The sequence below is a fragment of the Hibiscus syriacus genome, unplaced genomic scaffold (assembly GCF_006381635.1).
Source record: "Hibiscus syriacus cultivar Baekdansim isolate YM2019G1 unplaced genomic scaffold, ASM638163v2 tig00110114_pilon, whole genome shotgun sequence".
In the NCBI taxonomy this organism is placed as follows: domain Eukaryota; kingdom Viridiplantae; phylum Streptophyta; class Magnoliopsida; order Malvales; family Malvaceae; genus Hibiscus; species Hibiscus syriacus.
Genome location: NW_024062594.1, coordinates 2,384,816 through 2,409,732, shown reverse-complemented (window position 1 = coordinate 2,409,732; position 24,917 = coordinate 2,384,816). Strand labels below are relative to the sequence as shown.

The 24,917-nt window shown below is 31.9% G+C and overlaps 1 protein-coding gene and 1 pseudogene across 2 annotated transcripts; one reads left to right on the top strand and one right to left on the bottom strand.

Moving 5' to 3' along the window:
- Nucleotides 1-98: 98 nt before the first annotated feature.
- On the bottom strand, nucleotides 99-3,298 carry LOC120215308 (two-component response regulator ARR11-like). 2 transcript variants are annotated; one of them, XM_039213020.1, is made up of 5 exons: nucleotides 3,013-3,298; nucleotides 2,270-2,422; nucleotides 1,767-2,153; nucleotides 1,541-1,617; nucleotides 99-1,236 (listed from the first exon to the last, which is right to left on the bottom strand). In XM_039213020.1, the coding sequence occupies exons 1-5, from the start codon at nucleotides 3,146-3,148 to the stop codon at nucleotides 268-270; spliced, it is 1,722 nt and encodes a 573-aa protein (XP_039068951.1). In that variant the 5' UTR covers nucleotides 3,149-3,298; the 3' UTR covers nucleotides 99-267. The 2 variants fall into 2 exon arrangements, with proteins under 2 accessions (XP_039068951.1, XP_039068952.1); XM_039213021.1 differs by lacking the exon at nucleotides 3,013-3,298 and having other exon boundaries at nucleotides 100-1,236; nucleotides 2,256-2,380.
- Nucleotides 3,299-10,459: 7,161 nt separating this feature from the next.
- Nucleotides 10,460-15,064, top strand: LOC120215307 (annotated as a pseudogene).
- Nucleotides 15,065-24,917: the final 9,853 nt, after the last annotated feature.

The window sequence follows — 24,917 nt, the reverse complement described above, 5'->3', positions numbered from 1 at the left end:
AAGATTAAAAGCCAAAAATAAGATATTATATCCATTCATATCACTAATACATGTATATTAATACAGCACTAACAGATGCAAATCCCAGTTCAGAAAACTTATAGCAGTAGAATTATTATGTTTAATGTTTTATCACCATTTGTATACATGTTTTTCAACATCCAAGTCCAAACTGCTTATGAAAATGGCATCCAATTGAAGCACTCCACTTATAGATATTACCTGAAAGAGAAAAAGGATAGTTTCTTCATTGAAAACGACTTCAAACTACGTAAACAACCCTTGATCGATTGCATAGTATTCTGACGAATCGAATAGATGCTCGTGGTCGAACCTTGGTGCATCGTACAAGTATAATGGAGTTTCAGCTATCAGTGTTGGATCGTTGTACTCAGAACAATCGAAATCCTGGAGAGCGAAGTTAATAGGATAACCATCACCTTGAAGCCAGCAGATTTGCAAGTCCTCGGAGAATGATGCTAACGGTACTCCTATGCCGGCAGCATTCAGGTTTCTCTGTGCAAAGTCCGAGTCAGCAGGGCAGTTCTGACTGATGTCCTCAGTTTTCATGCTTGATTTGGTACCAGATATGGGGTTGAAAACTTGACTCTTCAGCATTTGGGTTTTGTTTTGAACCGGAAATGAGTCGACTAAGTCAGCTGGACTTAAATGCTCGACAAGATTGCTTCTATACTCATCAAACAAAGGCTTAACTTCAGTTCTTTTCCTGTTAACCTCTTTTGCAATCATGGAAGTTTCAGGCAGTGGCAGTTGGTTGAAGCCATCTTCTGGTTGCAAGGGCTCATACTCTTGTTTGGACTGAATCTCAGGAATCTCAGTCCAGGAGCACCGTGCTGGGGTGGTCGAACCGAATGATGCAAAGCTTACACCTGAATCAACTGATCCAAGGGAATTATCAAAGCTCATCTGTGAACTCTTGGTTTTATGAGAATCAGGAATATCTTTAGACAAAGCTCCTTTTGCCTCTGTCATAGGAACTGAAGTAATTCCATTTCGATCACCTTGATCTTTGAGATCAACACTCTGAGCAAGCGAGTTATTCACGGAAAAACTATAGGTACCATTCAGCACATCATCAGGCATAGTTTTCATCGGTTTATGTAGACCGAGATTGACAGTCGAATAATTTGAAGGAGTATCTGAATGTTTCATTCCAATAAATGAATTCTTGATATCACTCTCCTTCTGCAACCTGCTCAAATAGAGTCGATACTTCTGCACAAGAGAGTTTCTCTATAAAAATCTCAACAATGTCTTAGATTATTGTCTATTAAGACTCTTTCTTTCACCTGTTTAGAACATTTTCATATTTGCAAAGCTTAATAGCATTGAAAATCCATTGTTTTCATTCATTTTATCAACCCGAAAACTTAAAACAGACCACACTAGTGTTTCCTCGAAAAAGCTCTCTTTTCTACTGAAAATATATGACAAAATGTTCTCATTAACAGTTGTTTTGCTGTTCTTTTAAAAGAAATGTAACACTATCATGAGGGAAATCTATGTGGGAGGTATTTACCTGCAAGTGACTGGCGACGTTTTCTCTTGTCAACCATGGTACATTCATCAGGTCGAGTATTTTCTTAGGACCAACTTCTGTCAAACAGACAATAAACAACATCATGAACACGATGCGTTCAAACGGGATAAAAAACCATAGCCATATCACTGAAAGAGATATACTGCTACTTCTTGATGACGATCAAGAGATATATTTAAAACCAACAGCTTGAAAGTATACATACTATCGAATCCGATCTGATTTACCGCTTTGACAAATTTTTGGTGAAGGTCTACTGTCCAAACAACTCTTGCTTTCTTGGTAGAAGAAGGATCGGTAAGGTCTCGATCTTCCTGCTTGTTATCAGCATCTTTTCTTTTCCTTCCCGAAGTTGTATCGTCTCCACCGAGGAAGTGCCCGTCATTGAACAGATCACAGCCACTTCTAGTCATCTGAAGACTTTCAATACCTTCAAGACTTTCAATATCTCTCACCTCATTTATCTTCTTTCTAAACACATGCTGCCATATATTGCGTAGCTCTTTCATTCTTATAGGCTTGAGAAGGTAATCACAAGCACCGTGCTGGACACCTTTCATCACTCTGCTCGTCTCCCCGTCGACAGACATCACTGTAATGTTTTACATAAATGGAGCTCGTAAGAACTTGATCCCATTAAATTCAAGAACGAAAACGGAGCGAATAACGTTTAAAACAAAGGTTCGTGTGTTACGGTAGTGAACTGACTAATGACAGGTAAGTCCATTTCCAATCCGACGTATTCGAGAAGTTTAAAGCCGTCCATGTCCGGCATGTTAACATCACTGATTACAATGTCGTAACCATCCTTCCTTTTGCGAAGCAAGTTCAGAGCGTCTCGTGCAAGGCCACATGTAGTCACTGGAACATGGGAAAACACAGAAATATGTCTCAGACATTCCTAGTTCTCACCAGAAGTCATATGATCATGTCATAAATTACAGGGTAGGTCTAAGAAATCTCTTCAACTTCATAATCAATCAACCTAGCCATGACCTCTGCCATTCATGCATGTTCCTAGTTCATTGATAATTAGCAACTAGAGAGTCGGAATTGCGAAAAAAGGCGACAAAGCATACGGGAGGGACTAAGTGCTAGGTAGAACAACACCATCTAATTGATATTTACGGAACAAATTTTGTTCTTAGATGCAAAATCTATTCATCAACAACGCAACCAGCACTATATCACCATTTTTACAAACATTTTAAAACAAAGGGTTCTAAACTAATTTGTGCTCTGAGCATCCACCAATGTCCAAAGTCTTAAACCTACCAATTTAAGGGGGGGAAGTTGACAACCGAACAGTTTATCATACGGAAAAAGGGAGCAAAACCAAATGAACAGTGCAGAAAAATGAAAACAAAGGAAACTACAGCCCCATGTATTAGTAAACAGTGGCAAAGTAAAGTTGGTTTAAAGATAGAAGTTTGAAGAAAACGATAAGTAACCTTCATAAGAACACTTCTTGAGCATCTTTTCGAGGATTTTCAACCAGGTAGGATCGTCATCGACGACGAGAACCCGGAGACCGGTAGGAAAAGCATCGTTTCGAGAAGAACAGTAGCCACTTTCACGGAACACCATGTTTTCTTGTTGCTTTGTTATTGTTTTGTTATAAGGATTCGAGGGTTAGAAAGAGGGTAGAAACCAGGGCGGTTAGGAAGGGAAGAAGGAAGTGTAAGAGAGAGAGAAATGGAAAGCTAATGCTCTTAAAAGGGAGAAGCAGAGAGGAAGAAATGGCAGTGGGTTTAAAAAATAGAAGAATCGGAGAATGAAGTGAGTTTTTAAGCCAAAGGTGGCGAGATTCCCGGTACTTTTGAACCATTACCGCAATTGGTTGGATTTATAATAAAACAAAGCTAATAATAAAGTAATATGTATTTGATTTTTTTTAATTTATTGATAATATATATACGTTCTATAAATACCGTTATTCAAACCAAAGGTGACAAGATTTCATGTAATTATTTATAATATTAATAGCATTAGAGATGTAACTGAATTGAGTTTAAAGAATAGTAAACTCGAGTTTGATACAAAACTCGATATATATTTTGAGTTCGGTTTAATATTAAAATATAAATTTAAGTTTAGATTTTGATTTTGATTAAACTCAATTGTATTTAAGTTTAAGCTCGAACTGAATTAAGTATCGGTATGTAATTTAACAATATAAAAATATTTAAAAAATATATATTAGTAAACATTTAATTAAACTCACCAGTCGTTCACATTGGGACTAGTGATGTTAAGACTTGACCTAATTAATAATTTAACCTATTTGAGTTACATTTGATTATTATCGAACTTAATTTATTTTTAATTAAATTACATGTTTAGTTTTTAAACTATTAATTTTATTCTATTTTAATACATACTTTATTTTTTTTTAAATCATATCTAACATTTAGGTTATTTTCAATTTGGTATCCCGTCGTTAAAAACTTAACGGTGATGTAAACGTGTCACCATACGGTAATGTCACATAAAAAATTCTATTAGTTTTTTAACGACGGGTATCAAATTGAAATTTAAACTAAATGTTAAGTATAATTTTGGAAAAAAATAAAGTTAGGTACTAAAATAGAATAAAAGTAATAGTTTAGATACTAAACATATAGTTTACCATAAACCTAATATATATATATATATATATATATATTGGATAATTTTTAAAACACGTAAAAAGTAAAGGGAAAAAAGGCGTGGAAGCATAAACTCCCAATCGTGGACAGACAAAACATGATTGTCTAGTCAAATTAGGGCCTTTGGTTGTCTCCATTTCATTGGACCCTTTTTTTTCTTGTAAGAAAAAAATAAAATAAAATGACTACTAGGGTTTCAACCTTAAAGCTCAGAGGGTGATTCCAAAATTGATTTTTTAGTTTATGGCAAATGATCAAGATGACTAATGACAAATTAATTAAGCATTAATCATGGAGGAACATTTAACTTTTTAATGAAGATTCTAATTACAATTAATTGATTAATTAATAGCATGGCTTCCCACTAAATACTAAAAAGATTAAAGAATTTTAATTGTTCGTTTTTTATGTTGGAATGAGCTTGAAAACGATCGATGACATGGGATAAGAATGAATTACAATTCGTGCGTGAACTAAATGTAAAATTTATTATTAAATTATTAGTTAGTCTAATGCATTGTGATATTAATTTTTTAAATAACTAATTAAATAGTTTTAGTGATAAAATATAATATTATTCTTTTTAGAAAATTTAGGTTCAAATAATTGTGTCTGCAGAGTATATACTTTGTCGATAGACTAAGAAAATTTTTGAACAAATATTATATTGTAATCATATCTTACAATTAAAAAAAAAAGCTTAATTTTCAACAATCAAATTCTAAATATTATTTTGTGATAGACCTTTATAGAATTCAAGGATTACTCTATTAAGGAATTTGATATTTGTATTTATATGAGAAAAATATTGAATTTGTAAGAAAAATATGGAATTGAGTTTTTATAATTTTTGTACATAATGAATAATTTAACTCTTAATCTTTATATATTTTATCAAATTAATTTTTATTTCTTTATTTATTTTATTCTTGAATTTTTTTTCTTTTATATTACAATAATGATTACAATTAATACATCAATATAACTAAAACTATCATTTATATCCAAAAAGGAAAAAAAACTACAACTATCATCAATCAGTATAATGCACACATGAAAATATAATTATAATTACAATTAATATGTCTACATATTATGATTAGAATCAATTATATAACTTACAAATAATAAATTTATAAGCATAATATATTAAGATTTCGACCAAAATAAATTTAAATAAAACTCATATATAATAACACATAAACTAAACTAAAATTTGTACATAAGATTTACGTATGATATATAATTAAACTCGAGTTTGATATGTAGCATTGTATTGTTTCTTTTTAAACAAATTAAATAATAATCGCTAAATCCTAAACTTTAACTCTTAAATTATAAATTTTTATTAAAATATAAAATATAAAAGAAAAGAATAAATATTAATATAAATTTAATGATAACAAATATAAAACTATAGAAGATCTAATAAATCATAAATTATTTTATTTAGATTAAAACATTATGTTTTATTATCAGTGGCGGAATAGGTAATCATTCTTTTTGGTGCATCGGAAACGTTAAAAAATTAAAATAAATAAATAAAGGATGAGAATTGGGAAATGATATGCGAACATAACCCTAAGCTAATCGATCTTAACCGTCCATTGAGGCCATATCAGCGAGATTTAATTTAGGTTTAAATATATTACGGTTTTATATTATTTAAAAGTTTAGAATTTTATTTTCATAACTTAATTTTTTCTATAAGAAATATGAAGTTATAATAATTTTTTCTATAAGATAGTAGATTTAGTTGATAGATTACGTGGGTCTATCAGTAATCATATTAAGGGACTGTAATTGATCAAAAAATATGAAATTCTAAAGGAAAAAAACAAGTATAAACTTATAAAAGAAGTCCGGAAAAGGTACGACAATTTATAATATTGGATTTACATATAATTTTGAGAATACCCAACTCTATCCATTAGAGTAATTGTTAGAATGCTTCATGATTTACCCATGACCATGAGTGATTAATTAGAGTACCTTCTATAGACAAGGTTAGTGAGGAGTGAATTCACTGTAAATGTACAAGAATGAGATAGTAACAAGAAACTGAAACAGGGAATTTAAATTAGCTATTTTATTATAAAGTTTATGTAAATTATTCTCTAAATAAAGCACTGTAAATTTAAGATTATGATCCCAAGTATGTAACTAATTTCATGTGTTTATTCCTTCGTTTTTTCTTTCTTTCATACTCATGCTAAATTTATGCCCACATAGTGCACCACATCAACCTGCCATATTGTGTTTTCCAGTGCAACTTTTGATGAATGATAGTTCTTTTAATGGGAATGACAAGTGTTTAATGGATATGATTTTTTAAATAGCAGTTGGGTTATATTATTTAAAGATATATAATTTTTTTTAAAATTATATATCTATGACCATTCATTTCTAAATTTTCATTTTCGAATAATTTTCTTAAACGCACCCACTATGTAGATACAATTATTCAAATCCGTTAATAATATTTTTTATCGTTGAATTCACCAAATTCATTAATTACCTTTTTAATCAATTTTCAACTAATTAATATCTTTTAATTCATTAACAAGATCACTTCATATATCTAGATTTAGATGAATGGATCATTGCCATACTATTAGTGGAATGTTATGAATAGGAATGGGCATGGTACCTAAATTTTACGGGTTCCGACCCGATCGGATCGTGTCGGTTTTTTAAAAAAATCGGGTTGGGTTTATAGTGAAAAATACCCGATCCGACCTGAAAAAATATATAATTTTACATTATATATTTAGGAATAATTACAATAACACCCCTCTATATAATATTATTTCTACTTAAGTCATTGTGTTTATTTAATAAAAATAATATTTTTTTTATTATTTCGGGTCGGGTAGGGTCTCGAGTGGAGGACTCTTTGTTATCGGGTTGGGTCGGGTGAACAAAAAATTCGACCCAATCCGACCCATGCCCATCCTTAATTATGAAGCAATTCAAGAAGACAAAAAACAATCTTGAACATCATATGATTAATTATTAGTGGAAATATCAATTTTCCTTTAAGAATATTATATTTCAAATTTTGGTTTTTTTATCAATTACTTCTTTACTCTAACACATCAAGTGACATTAGTGGTTAAAAAGAGTATTATTTACAGGTCATGAGTTCAAGTAGCTATGTATAGGATTTTTGTACGTTGTTAATAATTAAGAAAAATTATGAATATATTATTTTATAATCAGTCCATACTATTCAAAGATTAGAAAAAAAAAATAAGGTGAGAGGCTTAAAGGTTAAAGCCTAACAGGCATACTTTTAAATGAGTGGGGTAAAAGAAAGGACTTGAAACAAAACGCAATAAAAATAAGAAACAAGTTCCAAAAGGAAAATGCCCAAATGTCCACTAACACAAATGCCTTTATGATATGCAATTATTTAATGGAAAATAGAGGTGTGGGCATGATTGGTAATTAACAAATTTGGGGGGATTAACCCCATGCAACTTCTCATAAGTGGGATGTTGCCTTTTCATTTTTTTATATTTAAAAACTCATAATATTCATATTCTACCTTGCTATCCTATGAAGCCTTTCAGGGTTGTTTGATCTTTACCTGTTTTTATTCTTTTTGGAATTTTCTTTTTCTTTTACTCATATAGCATTCTAAGTAGATGTGGCTTGGGAATATGCCAATGCCATAACCAAAACCTAAATTTTTGGCACCAAGGATGGATACAGCTTTGATTCTATAACTATTTGTCTTTTAATTTTTCAATACAATTCGAACAAACTTGAAAGAAATTAAAAAGTATTTGATGTTGTATTGATTTTACGGGATAAAATACTAAATCTTTTACGTAAATTGAAAGTTTGAATCTTAGTGATACAAAATAAAATAATCTTTTTTGAATTGTTTGGGTGATTACAACGTAGTACATGTTCAGAATCTTTCTTAATCATTGACAATACACATACCATTGTTAAAACCCTAAATCTCTAGAGAAAACAACATTCTTTTTTACCATTAAAATTATTTGATGAATTCTAAATAAAATAAACTAAATTCACAGAACCGTTATCAGTGGCAATAATTTGTATTTAGATGAATTATTTGCCCAAGCCAGTTCCCCAACCCTACAGCCCACAAAGAAAGAACTTAAAGATTAAAGAGAACCCATCTTAGGAAATGAGAGAGTAGAAGCATTTTTTATAGGGTTTTGGAGCCCAAATATAATTACCAACTTTTATATGATTTGGTTGGGCTCTCCCTCTGCTTTGTACCTTCTTTTTATAGGGATAAATGCAAAAAATTATATTAGAAGACCATAATATTATATCACAAAACATAATCAAATATAACACTATAATTATATATACACAACAACCACAAATATCATCGAATACTCAAAACAACCAAATTTTATATGTTATCATTATAGGAGTACGAAAATAAAAGAATTTATACTAATAGAAGTCGAGAATTGACTTGTGAATCTTAAATGCAGTTTGAAACACTTTATTATGACCGAACTCTTAATTATAACGAATACAATATGATACAAACACAACAAATATTCCTTTATATCGTCGAAACACACAATCAAAACATTAAACATCTCTTCTTCTCATTGAAATTTTAAAATAGTCATACACAGATGTTATAAACTCTATAATAAATGAATCAAACTAATAACTAATCGTTCATTAAATCAAGTTATTCAAGTATAAGCAATTGTCATTTTTATTGTCGGATTAACATATAACTTATAATAAATATTAAATGAAGCATTTAACTCGATTTTACTTATCGATCATGGCAATCTATATATTTCTACAGTGAAGGACACGTGGATTACTAATAGTGTTTGCATGCAACTTTCTTACTTTTTCCCAAATTCAAAAAAGCTAGCAGTCAAGTTGGGTCGGTTTAACATAAAGCAAAAGCTAAAGCAAAATTTTAAGCTAATGGTTTACTTAAATAATACGCTTTATTTATTTTTGTGTTTTAATTACATTTATAAAGAAAGATATACTTGGAATTTATTTTTTATTTTTTATTTTTTTAGTACACAAAAGTTTAGGTTTGGGGTAGCTCCTCCAGTCTAGGGTCAGGGAATACTTAAGATCCAATTGAGATTTATATAAAAATTTACATATTGTTTATCAAAATTGACGGTGGTAAGATTCAAATTTGATCTTATAAACTCAAATTCTTGAATCTCAGTTACTTGTGCCCTTACTCATTTAATAGAATCTTTTATTTTTCTTATACAATTTCTTATTTTCTTTTATATTTTTCGTCATTTATGATAACATTACTTTTGAATTTGATTTTTCTTTTTAATTTATATCTCCTTTATAATATTTTTTTATTGTTCTTTCTGTTTTAAAGCTCCACATATTATTATTATTATTTTAATTATTATTTTTTCAATAAAATAATAAATATTTATGTCTTTTCATGGTATTTTTGTATTTCTTGTAATATGTATTTTACTTTTTATTGAATTTGATTTCGTCTATTCATGTAATTTTTATTTACTTATTTTATTCATTTATCTCTTATTGAAATTTTAGACGGAATATTGATAGACACTCACAATTATTGAAGATAGATAACCAATCACTGAATATATGTCATGATTGAGTTATGATAATCTTAATTTATCAACAAATTATCATTTTATATGTATTTTATTATATTTGTATTGATATTGTTTATCTTTAATAGTCAATAATGAAGTTTGTTTGAATCTATCATCTATTTATGTGATTGTACTTTTAATTCTTTCATTGTATGACCATTTTTTATTCCTAAGCTACTAATTTGTACACTGATGATTTTGAGATAATATTCGAGTTTTGTGATTAGTTTATTTTTTTTTCATAATTTTTTTTTATTTTAAATATTTTTCTTTTCTAATAAAATTAACAGTTATTATTAGTTAAACACATATTTATTTAAATTATTATAAAATTAATATTTTTGTAATTAATTAATTTTTTACTTTAATCCTTTATTTCTAGCTTTTGTTAATTATTTTTTTTCTGAAAAGTAAGCAGGAAATCTTTAACTCTTGGGAAAAAGGAGATTCCAAAATCTAAAAGAAATGGAAAATAAAAAAAGAATAAAAAAAGAAAGAAAAAGAGAGAGGGAGACATGAATGTACATTACATAAACTGATAAACTCATCAATCAGTGAATGGTTAGTGGAGTAAAGATGGGTTAGATGCTGAACCAATAAACCCAGAATTTTCTTTACCGTTTACAGAAAAATTATAAGTGCAAAATAAAACATCAAAAGAATCAGTTTTGCCTTGTTGATCTTGAATGGCTTTATTTACACAGTTATTTATACTGTATTTCTACTTTATATCCTCTGTTGTATCCCAAGTTTCAGGTATGTTTTTTTGTTGCTAAATCTCTAAATTCATGGGATTCCAGGATTGTTCATCATGTGTATGATTGTATAGTTATATGAATTTAAGTTTTATTAAGCATGAAAATTGTGGCCTGCAGAGTTTATCAGTATAGATTGTGGAAGCACAAGTAATTACACTGACCCGAGTACTGAGCTTTCATGGAGTTCAGACATGGATATGATGAAACACGGGACACAAGTGACGGTCGAGAACCAGAATGGGAACTCGATGCAGCATCGAACACGGAGGGACTTCCCTTCGGACGACAAGAAGTACTGTTACAGTTTGAGCACCAAGGAGAGAAGAAGGTACCTTGTTCGTGCAACATTTCAGTATGGAAGCCCTGGAAATGTCGACGCATACCCGAAATTCGAGCTCTACTTGGATGCAACCGAGTGGGCGACTGTGACAATTCAAGATGGCTCAAGAACATATGTGAATGAAATGATCATAAGGGCTCCTTCATATTCTATTCATGTCTGCTTATGCTGTGCAACAACTGGTTTTCCTTTCATTTCTACTCTTGAGCTTCGCCCCTCGAATCTTTCCATGTATGCTACGGATTTCGAGGATGATTTCTTCTTGAATGTTGCAGCTAGAGTGAACTTTGGTGCTTTAACTAAGGATATAGTGAGGTAAAGTATGATCTGATATGGTATTTGAGAACTGTTTGATGTTTTGCTTCATCTACAAGCTACTTGATGGATATTTGTGTTAAACGGAATTCGGATTTATAGGTACCCTGATGATCCATATGACAGATTTTGGGAGTCTGATCTCAATAGGAGGCAAAATTTTCTTGTAGGAGCCGCACCTGGGACTGAGCGAATCAAGACGTCGAAGAACATTGATATAGGAACCAGAGAATATCCGCCTGTTAAAGTGATGCAAACGGCAGTTGTTGGCACTGAAGGAGAGCTTAGCTACAGATTAAACCTCAAAGGCTTCCCCGCCAACGCTCGAGCCTATGCATACTTTGCTGAAATCGAAGATTTAGCTCCGAATGAAACCAGGAAATTCAGACTGCGAGAGCCTTACATCCCTGACTATAGCAATGCTGTGGTAAACATAGCTGAGAATGCCAATGGGAGCTACACGCTTTATGAACCGAGTTACATGAACGTCAGTCTCGATTTTGTTCTGTCATTCACCTTATCCAAGGTCAATGATTCTACTAGAGGGCCACTACTTAATGCAATTGAGATAAGCAAATACCAGCAGATTGCTGCAAAAACAGACAGTCGAGATGGTAAGATGGCCTTGGGGTGTTTTTGTTTTATTTAGCTTTTGATCATATTGCACATTAGTGTGTATGTTCAAGGAATTTGCTTGACTTAGTGAGCTGACAACTCATTCATTTCTCGATTTATCAGTGACCGCTCTCGATGCCATTCGATATATGGCTACTGAAAGCGTTTGGGCAAATGAAGGAGGTGATCCTTGTGTTCCTAGTCCATGGACATGGGTAAATTGCACCTCAACACCACCACCAAGAATAACAAAAATGTAATGAATTTGAACTTGGTAAATTTCTTGTTCATTTCATAACTATATTAAAACAACCTTGTTAAGTTCTTTTTAGACTGGTTACTAATTGTTCATAGAATTTGATGGATTTTTTAACCTGGTGAACAGTGCACGGTCAGGACAGAATCTGAAGGGCCAAATTCCATCTGAGATTAATCACATGGAGGGATTGATTGAGTTGTAAGTATCGAAAACTTAACCTTCTCAAAATTTTCCTATTACCATACACTGAAGCTCCCATCTTCTGTAGGTGGTTGGACTCCAACTCCTTAACAGGGCCACTCCCTGATATGAGTAGCCTTATCAATCTGAAAATTGTGTAAGCTCTTCACTCTATGCAATACATATATCTGTATTAAATTTCCTTAGGAATTCAGGATTGGCATTTCACTTTGGGACTTATTCTCTTGTGATCGCTTGTCCTAAATCACGTCCTTTACCGGAGCTTGCAGACATCTGGAGAACAATAGACTTAACGGTTCACTACCTTCATACCTCGGTCGTTTGCCTAACTTGCAAGCATTGTAAGTAGAAATCTTGATTTATTATCTCTTCTTTCCATGATATATCTACTTTAAAGCTTCAGTAAAGGTTAATCTACAAACATTTCAGGTACATACAAAACAACTCGATTTGTGGGGAAATTCCTGCAGCACTGCTAAGCAAGAAAATAGTTTTCAAGTGAGTTCGTTTTTGTAAATTACATCTTAAGCTCTTTGTGTTCCTACACAGAAAATTTAGAAACAGAAAATTTATATACATTTATATATTTCTGTTGTAGCTATGAAGGTAATCCTGGACTACGTAATGAGGCACAGAGGAAACTGCGTTTCAAGTTGATACTTGGGGCCTCAATTGGAGTGCTTGCAGTTTTGTTAATTCTTTTCTTGGCAAGTTTGATATTGTTGAGCAATTTCCGAAGGAGGATGTCTCCCCGAAAACGAGATGAAAATGGTTCGAGCACTTAAATTGCTAATTATTTATCATTTATGCAATGTGTAGTCCTTAGTAATTCCATTATTGATTCTTGTTTTATATCAGGTAACCGACAATCTGACCCCAAGCAATCAACAGCCTGCTCAATAGCACGGGGCGGGCATTTACTGGACGAAGGCGTGGCATACTGTATCTCACTGTCTGATCTAGAAGAAGCAACTAACAATTTTACCAAAAATATTGGTAAAGGAAGTTTTGGATCTGTCTACTATGGCAAAATGAAAGATGGAAAGGAGGTTGCAGTGAAGACAATGAGCGATTCATCTAGCCATTTGAATAAGCAATTTGTGACTGAGGTAGTGTCCCATAATCCCATTTCACTAGTTTCTTCTAACTTTCTTGACAATGCGCTGAAAATATAGTGCAGTCCACTTGTTTATCCTTGTTCTCGAAACTGATACATATAGGCCGGTACCACCAATACCTCCACTATGCAAATAACCTTGAATTTACCTCACACTACACGGTTAAGTATCGATGACTGACACATGCTTTCAGGTGGCCCTCTTATCAAGGATTCATCATAGAAACTTGGTTCCTCTAATTGGATACTGTGAAGAAGCTCATCAAAGGCTATTAGTTTATGAATATATGCACAATGGAACTTTGAGGGATCACATACATGGTTTGCTTCTCTAACAAGAAATCAATTCGGTTTATTGTCCATCTGTGGTCAAAAGTATAACAATCTATGGACATTATGGCAGGTTCGGTCAACCAGAAGCTGTTGGATTGGCTTACTCGATTACGGATTGCAGAAGACGCAGCTAAAGGTTTAGTATTGAAGCTCTCAATAATTGATGCATTGGTCTTTATTTTTTTTCCCGTCTTTTATTTAAGCATAAACATAAATTTGGATTTCTGTAGGCCTTGAATACTTGCACACTGGCTGCAATCCGAGTATAATTCACCGAGATGTAAAAACAAGCAACATTCTACTAGACATTAACATGAGAGCGAAAGTGTCCGATTTTGGACTTTCGAGACAAGCTGAGGAAGATTTAACCATGTATCAAGTGTGGCACGTGGAACATTCGGTTACCTCGATCCCGAGTAAGCTATATAGGATTACAATCCATGAGTAGTTCATTAAAAAAAAATCATGTGCTTAGCCAATCATTTATATGTTGTAACAGGTATTATGCAAGTCAACAACTGACTGAAAAGAGTGATGTTTATAGTTTCGGAGTTGTTCTTCTGGAGCTTATCTCCGGAAAGAAACCGGTATCAGTAGAAGATTTTGGTCCTGAACTTAACATTGTCCACTGGGTACATTTCTCTTCAACTTTCATCCGTTTCTTAGTATATATGGTGCCTAATTGAAGCACAAAAACCGGATCTGCTTGTCATTTTTTTGCAGGCAAGATCCTTAATATGCAAAGGCGATGTAATAAGCATCGTCGATCCATTTCTGGTAGGAATGTGAAGATTGAGTCGATCTGGAGGATTGCTGAAGTGGCTATCCAATGTGTCGAACAACGCGGATACTCTCGCCCCAAGATGCAGGAGATCATTTTGGCTATACAAGATGCTATGAAGATAGAGAAAGGGGATGAAGGCAATGCGAAGTTGGCTTGTGGTAGTTCCAGGGGACAATCTTCCAGGAAAACTTTACTTGAAAGCTTTCTTGAAATTGAGAGCCCTGATTTCTCAAATGGCTGCCTTGCCCCATCCGCCAGATAATTTTGAAGCTCAGCCAGCTGATATCTTATGGCGTATGATGGTAATATCACTGTCATTAGAATCGAAGTATGTATATTCGGAATGTAAACAACTGCAACACAGGCTTACTGGTTTTAGATACATGCAAAGTTCGATGGGAATAGAACCCGGATTTAGTCTAGTTGGTTCATGAATTTTTATGAAGTGAGATCGAACGTGTGGGGTTCGAAACGCTTATGACCCTTTCTTGATTCTTAAGTTACAGTCTTTCTTGCTCCGAAAGAAACGTTACATCTTAATGTATTTAATAATTGAGAAAGTTACATATAGTAACACTAGTGAAAATCTATGAAAGAGTGGGCGATCATCTATGTACATTAGTTTCTTTGCCTACTAATTATATCATAAAAAGATGGTTTGCAGAAGCCTCCATGGATGAACAGTTGAGTTATTTCCTTATGCATTGCTTCCGTCCAATGAAGGCCATCCCACTGAACGTGGTTAGCCGAGTTTCCGCACACGGTGGTGCCAGCCATGCCGCAAAGGTTGTGCAAGTTTGAAGTTGAGAAGTAAATCCCTGACGCCGCAACATGTTCGGGATCCATCGGAAAACCCGAACCCGTATGAAATACTTTCCCATTTCCGCCTTGCATTCTTCCTCCTACTTTCCCTTGAAGCTATTTCGGTCACGAAATTGTTGGGTCAAAACAGGGCTGATGGATACGGATTGCTCGGGTTTGGGTTGACCCGGATCAATTTGGACCTTGGTTGGTTCGGGCAATGGGTCTGTTGGACTTTTAGTTTGACTGGTAATTGAGTTTAAGAATTGAGATTTAACATCTGATTTGAAGCTGGGTTGAATTTAGGCGTAGTTGGAGAAAGAATGTATAATGTTAAAACATGTATTTAACGTTTGATTAAATAGTTATTTTGATTCTTATTTTTTTTGAATATTTTGACCTTTCAACGTTTTATTTTAGGATAATTTTTTTTATTTTGGAACGTTAATTATTTGTTGATTAATAATTTCCATCTATGAATTAATATTTTTGTTTCAAATTAAAATGTTGAGGGTTCAAAATGCTTAAAAAAAACAAAATAGAAATCAAATTGATTATTTAATAAAATATTTTTATTATTATGCCAAGAAGAAAATGAGCTTGGACTGGATAAATTTAGTATCTACAGACTTTATTTCTTATATATTACTATTATTAATTATATTTCAATGATGAAGCAAATTCACCACAAGTATTATTGTCCATCAGCCCAATTCAAAGGAAAATAAACCATAGAATTAAAAATAGAATTTTAATTATAAGATCCACTCCAATTTTAGGTCTAATATTAATATTTAAATATAAGAATTCATGTGTTGGAGTGGTTCGAATCTGATACTACAAATATCTATTGTGAGACGATCTTTCTAACCAAACTTTCTATATTCACAAAATTAAGATTTAAACGTCTAACCTTGCTTAAGAGATATAATATATCATCCTTTAGATTAATTAATAGTTAATTTATGCATAAAAATTTTAGATCAATATGGTATCTCTATCATGTTGATATGTAATATTGTCCTACTAAATATATATTTAACAATTAAATTCTTTTATATAAACAAAGTAGTTAATAAAACGGATAAACGTTATGAATTTAATTGAAATTTAACGTACTCAGTTTATATAAAATAATAAATAGAAGATAAAATATGATAATTGAACTATTAAAATACTATGTAAAAATAATAAAAATTCATGAAATAAAGTTGAATTTAATTCATTCCATTTGCGCTTAGAACATCGGTTGGTTGGTTTGGTTTTTATTATTGAACATCGGTTGGTTGGTTGGGTTTATTAATCTAAATTGTATATTGTATAAATTTATTATGAGATAATCTTTTCAGTCTAATTTATTTTATCTATAAATTTAATATTAAAATTCTTAACATTATTTAAAAGATCCGGGGACGAAGTTATGTATAAAGTTGGTGGAGCCATTGCCTCCCTAATTTTTTTATCATTAAAAATATATAATGATAAATCTATTTAGACCTTTAAATTTTAGTTTATTTTGATTTTGTTTATCTCGTTTTCTATTGTTAATTTTATCTTGCCTCTCTTGAATTAGAATTTTCCTGAAAAGACTTGTGATTTTCATTTTCTTTAAAAAAATGATATTAAAAGTTTTAAATTTGAACTCAAATATAATCTTAGGTATAAAAAATTGAATTTGAATAAATTATAAGTTGATTTAATAGAATGAAATGTTGTATTCTTTAAGTAACATTTAAGGTTCAAATCTTGACGTTGTGGATTGAACAAATTGAATTAGAATAATCGTCTCTCATAATAAATATATACAATATATAATCTAAATTAATTGACTAATGGGTTAATTGTTGATAATTATACCAAAAATAATAATTAAACTTAAAACATAATATTAAAATCAATATTATATTTAGGGTAAACTACAAATTTAGTCCCTCAAATATTCACATGGTTTCTTTTTGGTCACCTAACTATTTTTTTCCTTTCAAAATCATACCTAAGGTTACGTTTTGGTTTTATTTTGGTCACTCGTTATTAAAAAATTAACGGTGACACTGACATATCACCATAAGGTAATGACACATCATCACTGCAAAAAAGAAAAAATGCCATGTCAACAGTTATATTAATTTTTTAACGGTGGGTGACCAAAATGAAACCAAAACATAACATTATGTATGAATTTTAAAAAATAGTTGAGTGATTAAAATAGAAATCGTACGAATAGTTAAGTGACTAAATACATAGTGTACCCTTATTTTAGGGGTGTTCATTTTTCGGTTTTAACTGAATTAACCGACCGAACCGAATTAGTTCGGTCGGGGAACGGTTAATAATTTTTTTAGAATTCGGTTAACGGTTAATTCGGTTCAAAATTGGTTAATTAACCGAAATTAAATTTTAAATATTATATATATTATATATAACATATGGGCTCAGCCCAAACCATTTAAAACCCAATTAATAATTTAAGATATGTTGAGTTAATCAATCGACGAAATAGCCAAGAGGGGGTGAATTGACAATAAAAATTTTGGTGGAAGCTTTTGCAGAAAATTGAAAATAATTGCACAGCGTTTTAGAGTGGTTCGACTTTCTCAACCAAAGTCTACGTCCACTACCTTAGCTATCCACACTAAGGATTTTCCAACAAATTCACTAATATGTTCTTTCTTTTGAGGACAAAGAGTAACCTTACAACTCCCTCAAGAATTATATCCCAAACTCTCTCCTAAAGAGAAATACACAAATTTGCAAACTTACAGAAAAACCTCACAAGGCAAGATGTTTGCACAATTCTAGAACAAAGAAAGAACACTCAAGAATAATACAATTGAGCACAATAAGTGTTCTTGAAAGAAAAAATGAATATTGAACTTTAGGTTTGATGCTTTCTATTTGATTCTCTAGCTTCTCTTCTTAATTGTTGTTGATCAATGGCTCCTAAGCTTGTTTAAATACACCTTGTATCACTTCTGAACGTTGGGATCATTGGTGAAGTCAATAGAGTTGTTATTGTGTAATTATCAATTAATAAAACAGTTGGGAGCGTGTGTGCATCGATGCATAGTCAAGGTGCATCAGTACACTGTGTGTAAAATTTAAATATTTCGGCCGTTATATGGCTTAGTGCATCGGTACACTAGGGGTGCATTAGTACACTAATTACATTCAATGTTTCAAAAAAGCTAGGAGTGCATCGATGCATGGTATGTGCATCAGTACATAAAATGCATTCAATGTTTCAAAATATTTCAAGAGTGCATCGATGCATGACTTGTGCATCGGTACACAAAATGCATTCGAAATGGGTGTGCATCAATGCATCAATGAGTGCATCGATACATCCCTTTATAAAATTGATTTTTGGCTCAATTTTGGTTCAAAATACTTTGTAAAAGTTGTTTCAAAAATATTTTAAGTTTAAAACACAATTTTACACTTTAGTAAGGATTGAAATTGTTCTTTGAAAAACTTGGAGTAATATTTTGATAATCGAATATACTTTGAAAAAGATTGTAAAATCTTAAAATTCATTTATACTTAATTTGTTATATCGAAACATCAAAATGTTTTCAACAATATCCCCGTTTTTGATATAACAAAACATTTGAGTAATTTTAAGATTTTCTTTGAAAAATCATATTTGAAATCAATCAATTTTGAAAACTACTCCCCTTACTATAACATTTCTTCTCCCCCTTTTTGTTAAATCAAAAATACTCTATAAAACGTTTTTAAACAAGATTTTGTAAAATTAGCCAATTGTTTAAACTTTAAATATAGCTTAAGATGCTAAGATCAAAATCAAGACAAATGTTAGCCATTAGTTTCATAAATCAATATTCATACATAATGTGTAATGGTAAATTGGTCATATTCAAAATGATATAAATGATGCAAAAATTAATAAACAATAAGTTCAAATTAAAAATTCAACCAAACCAAATATATAAATGTAAGCATTCAAGTTTAAACATCCAAGCATTCATAACAAATTTAAACATAAAACAATCCAAAAACATTCAAAATGTTTTAACAATGAGTCCTAAGTTCGATCCAAGAAAACTAAAGCAAGGCAAGGTATAGTCATCCAAAGTAGGAACGGGAGGAGGAGGATAATGTGCTCGTATCTCGAGTTGGAGCGCATCGAAATGTTCGCGCATCTCTCGTTGAAATTCCAATTGTTGAGCCCCCATAGCGGTTAAATGGGACTCTATGGATGTAAACCTTTGATCAAATGACTCCACAAACGATCGAAAGTATGGAGGCATTTGATCCTCTTGTTGTACTGGCTCGTCTTCGGGTACATGATCGTCAATATCTTGAAATAGTTCTTGAAGTTCTCGATCATCGTCCGCTGCCGATGCTGGAGGAGCTCGTGAAGAACTACCTCCTGGTGTTTTCTCAGTGGTTCAGACTCATTGATCACCTTCCTTTTTCCATCCCGATTTCTTTAAGGAAGTAATATTGATTTGGTTCTGGAGAGGGATGAGAGTATCAAGCGAGACCATAAGCCCGAGTTTGATAAAAAGGTTACTAAGGAGACAACCGTAAACTAAAGTTTCTACATTTTTAGATGGGACAACATTTACGGTGTCTACTAGCTCACCAAAGATAATTTGTGGAAAATTTATTTTCTTGTTATGTTGGATACAATGTATCCACCATAAATCTATAATTTTAAGAGAAGAGTACCTACCTCCGGATGGTCTAAACCACCAAGAGATCATCAAATGAAGGAATCGCTCATGATGAGTTATTAGGGTACTTACACTATCCTTAGATTTATAAGGTGTAGCCACAATATCTTTTTCATAATCAAGACCCTCGTTTTCTAGTCCAAAATGGGTAGTGATTGTATCGGAGTCAATAAAAATGAATCCACCTAAGAGATAGGATCGAATTCTTACGGTTTCATTTTGACGCTCATTTTGGACACAATCCGCATTTAAGTAGAAGATACGGACTAATTGGTGATAAACGATGGGCTGAATTTGAAACAGTTTATCAAACTTTCAAGAACGAAGGATAGGAAGATATCGGAAGTTCATATCCATCATTGCTTGAATGGATGGAATATGTTCTTCCCGAATCTTGTATGATTGGAAGGAATTAACGAACCTATGATATAGTTCTTCTCTACGATGATCAGGTTAGTTAAAACAAGAATTGAGAATGGTCAATTCGGGTTCGTTGGGATTTGCATTTTGTGGTGGATGAGGAATGGGAGGTCGATTTTGACTCGAACGAATCGATGACGACCTAGGGAGTTTATGATTAGACATGTTCAAGAAATCGGTATAGATAAGGTAACCTACAAATTTGAAACACATGTATGCAATACAATCAATCCCAAAACTCAATAAGAGTTTGTAATATTCAGAGTTCTCTAAACCGAATCCTAATGGACAAAGTTTTGAAAACTATTTTTGAAATCAATGTTTAAAAATCATAATATAATATAATTCAATCAAAAATAACACTTTTTAAATTAAAACACATTTTTTTAATTTCGAAAATTCCAAAATTTTTGAAAAATTGTGTGTTTTTGATGAAATTAGTTGTAAAATCTAGTTTCTAAACATAATACAATCAATGCCCGATACTTAATTTAACCTATAACTAATCAAAACTAATCCTAAGTTCAAAAATCAATAAAACAGAGGTTTTTAGAAAAAAAAATTACCTTGATATTTCGGATTGAGTGGAATGTAGTGATGTTTTGCACGATTTAATGATTACTAGTAGGTTTATGAGATGTAAGCTTGTTGAATTCCAACTTAAAACGTTGGATTTGAGCCATTTTTGAGAGTAGGGTGAGAGAGAGAGGCGCACGGCTGTGAGTATTTAAGTTTGGTGTTTTAAAATAATGAAGAAATTAGGCATTTAAACCTAAAGACCCGATGGGTGTATCGATGCACAGCAAAGTGCATCGATGCACATTCAAGTAATGCATCGGTGCACTTTCATGGTGTATCGATGCACATTCAAGGGATGCATCAGTACACTATCTAGTGTATCGTTGCATTATGCACAAAAATGTTAAAATCTGTTTTAAAATACTCAAAATGCTAAATTAATTAGCTCTAGTGGTATTGGCAACTCATGTCACGAAAATTAACAATGTTCAATCAATCAAATCTATCATTAAACATTATTTGAACATATAATTAATTTTCACTAAGAATCATAAACTCCCCCTAACTATTAGCAAAGAATGCAATCAAAAGAGTTATTTTTATAAGCATTTTTAAATCTTAATTAAAAGTGCTAAAAATTATTTTAAACACTAAGTGAAGATATGTTGGTCAAACCTAATTCTCTCCTAAGTGTCCAAAATCTTTCTTTATCTAAAGGTTTTATAAAAATATCAGCTAATTGATAGTATCAACATATTCTAGAATTATATCTCCTTTAGTGACATGATCTCTAACGAAATAATATCTAATTTCAATATGCTTAGTTCTAGAGTGTTTGATGGGATTTTTAGTGAGACAAATAACACTAGTATTGTCACATTTGATAGGTATGGTACATACTTCAATTCCATAACCTAAAAGTTGTTGTTTCATCCATAAAACTTGTGCACAATAACTACCCGCTGAAATGTATTTCTCTTCAGTGGTAGATAATGCAACACAATTTTGTTTCTTTGAAAACCATGAAATCAATATATTTCCTAGGAATTGGCAAGTACCGGAGGTGCTTTTTCTATCTATTTTGCATCCTCCATAATCTGCATCAGAGAAGACATGCAAGCTAAATCTATAGTCTTTATGATACCAAAGTCCTAAACTATGAGTGTACTTAAGGTATCTAAAGATTCTCTTAACAGCTAGTAAATGTGTTTCCTTAGGGCATGATTGAAATCTAGCACATAAGCAAACACTAAACATAATGTCTGGTCTACTTGCGGTTAGATAAAGCAACGAACCAATCATTGGCCTATATAATTTAACATCAACACATTTACCTCCTTCATCTTTGTCAAGCTTTGTAGAAGAGCTCATTGGAGTGGCATGAGGTTTCCCATTTTCCAATCCAAATTTCTTGAGCATATCCTTGACGTGTTTTGCTTGATTGATGAAGATGCCATCTTTTCTTTGCTTGATTTGAAGTCCCAAGAAAAATGAGAGCTCCCCCTTCATGCTCATCTCGAATTCACTCTACATTAGCTTAGAAAATTATTGGAAAAGAACATCATTAGTAGAACCAAATATTATATCATCAACATAAATTTGAACTATTAATAAATCTTTACCTTTATGTTTTAAAAATAATGTAATGTCAACCTTCCCTTTTGAAAAACCTTTTTCAATTAAAAAGTTTGACAATCTTTCATACCAAGCTCTAGGAGCTTGTTTTAAACCATAAAGTGCTTTTGTCAATTTAAAAACATGATCTGGAAATTTTGAATCTTCAAAACCTGAAGGTTGTTCCACATACACTTCTTCTTTTATAAAACTATTTAAAAATGCACTTTTAACATTCATTTGATATAATTTAAATTCATTGAAATATGCAAATGCTAATAACATTCTAATTGCTTCTATCCTAGCTACGGGAGCGTATGTTTCATCAAAGTCTATTCCTTCTTCTTGAGTATAGCCTTGAGTAACAAGTCTAGCCTTGTTTCTCACTATATTACCACTTTCAGCAAGCTTATTCCTAAATACCCATCTAGTATCATCTAATGCTTCTTTGATGTTCTTAGGCTCTAAGTATGAGATAAATACAACATAATTACATATATTTCTAAGAAAAGATCGAGTTGTTACCCCTTTAGATGGATCACCTATTATTTCACCATCCTTAACATAGTTGTATTTTCTTGGATAAGAAACTTCCATTTCTTCAATGGTTGGATTCTCGAGAACATCGTGAGTTTCCTCATTTTTCGTTTCTTCCTTTAATGATGATTCTCCAATGTCATGTCTAACGTCATTTGCTTTTACAATACCTACATCATCATTCATACAAGAATTCTTCCTCTGAAGGAGATTATCATCGAAAACAACATGTATAAACTCTTCTACAAATAAAGTTCTTTTTATTAAATACTCGATAAGCTTTAGAATTTAAGGAATAACCCAAAAAAATCCCTTCATCACTTTTAGCATCAAATTTGCCAAGATTTTCTTTATCGTTGTTTAAAACAACACATTTACACCCAAAATGATGAAAATAACTAATGTTAGGCTTTTTATTTTTGAAAAGTTCATATGGAGTTTTCTTTAAAATAGGCCTAATCATTACTCGATTTATAACATAACAAGTTGTATTTGTGGCTTCCGCCCAAAAATATTTTGGCAAATTGTTTTCGTAAAGCATGGTTCTGACCATTTCTTCTAAAGTATGATTTTCCTCTCAACAACTCCATTTTGTTGAGGGGTTCTAGGTGCTGAAAATTATGACTAATACCTTTAGAATTACAAAACTCAGTAAATCCAAGATTTTCAAATTTAGTACCATGATCATTCCTAACACTGGTTATGGAGTAACCTTTTTCATTTTGGATTACTTTTGAAAACGTGGTGAATTTTTCTAATGCTTCATCTTTAGTATTTAAGAATATAACACATGTATATCTAGAATAGTCATCTACCAATACAAAGCAATATTGTTTTCCACCCAAGCTAACAGTCCTAATTGGCCAAAAAAGATCTATATGGATCAATTGTAATACTCTACTAGTTGATACATCTTTAATGGAGTTAAAGGAAGCTCTTCTATGTTTTCCTTTAGCACATGCATCACAGATTTTATCATTATCAAATTTTAGATTTGGCAATCCTCTTACTAAATCTCCCTGAATTAGTCTTTGTAAAACATTCATGCTAGTATGTCCTAGTCTCCTATATCATAACCAACTATCGTGCTCATCCTTAGCAACTAGGCATAAATTAGTCACATTAATTGTATCTAAATGCACCATGTAAATGTTTCATATTCTATGACCAACAAGCATAATCTGATTAGATGCAATGTCAATGACTTTACAACCATTAGTTTCAAACATGACATTGTATCCTTTATCGCATAATTGACTAATACTCAATAGATTATGCTTTAATCCATTCACACATAAAACATTTTTAATTTGTATGGAAGAGGTATTACCTATAGTACCTATACCTTCAATGTGACCTTTTGAAGTATCACCAAAAGTCACATCTCCTCCATTTTTGTCGTTAAGCTCTATGAATCGGCTCTTGTCTCCGGTCATTGAGCATCCACTATCAAGGTACCATGAGTTTGAATTTGTTTCTCGTGCCTTGTAGCAATGCTCATTTTCCTACAAACATAGATTAATTTTTGATTTTTGGTACCCAATTTCGTTTGGATCCATATTCATTAGTCTCCAAAATTCTAGTCCCCTTAGGTATCCATTTATGTAGGATATCCTTATCTTTAGTAGTAATGAGTTCTTTAGGAACCCATATACTTGTAACGATTTTTCCATTAGAGGTTCTTCGAGGACCTCTATGATTGTAGTTTTTAAAACTTTTTCTAACAAAGTTGGATTTTGAATTTTCTCCATTTTCAAAACTTTTTGTTCCA

What these genes read in the sequence shown, in the direction of transcription:
- LOC120215308 (XM_039213020.1), bottom strand. Translation starts at nt 3,148, where the DNA reads ATGGTGTTCCGTGAAAGTGGCTACTGTTCTTCTCGAAACGATGCTTTT. An exon ending in AATGGACTTACCTGTCATTA is followed by an intron (nt 2,154 to 2,269) that starts GTCAGTTCACTA and finishes AAAACATTACAG; the next exon opens with TGATGTCTGTCGACGGGGAG. An exon ending in AAATCAGATCGGATTCGATA is followed by an intron (nt 1,618 to 1,766) that starts GTATGTATACTT and finishes TCTGTTTGACAG; the next exon opens with AAGTTGGTCCTAAGAAAATA.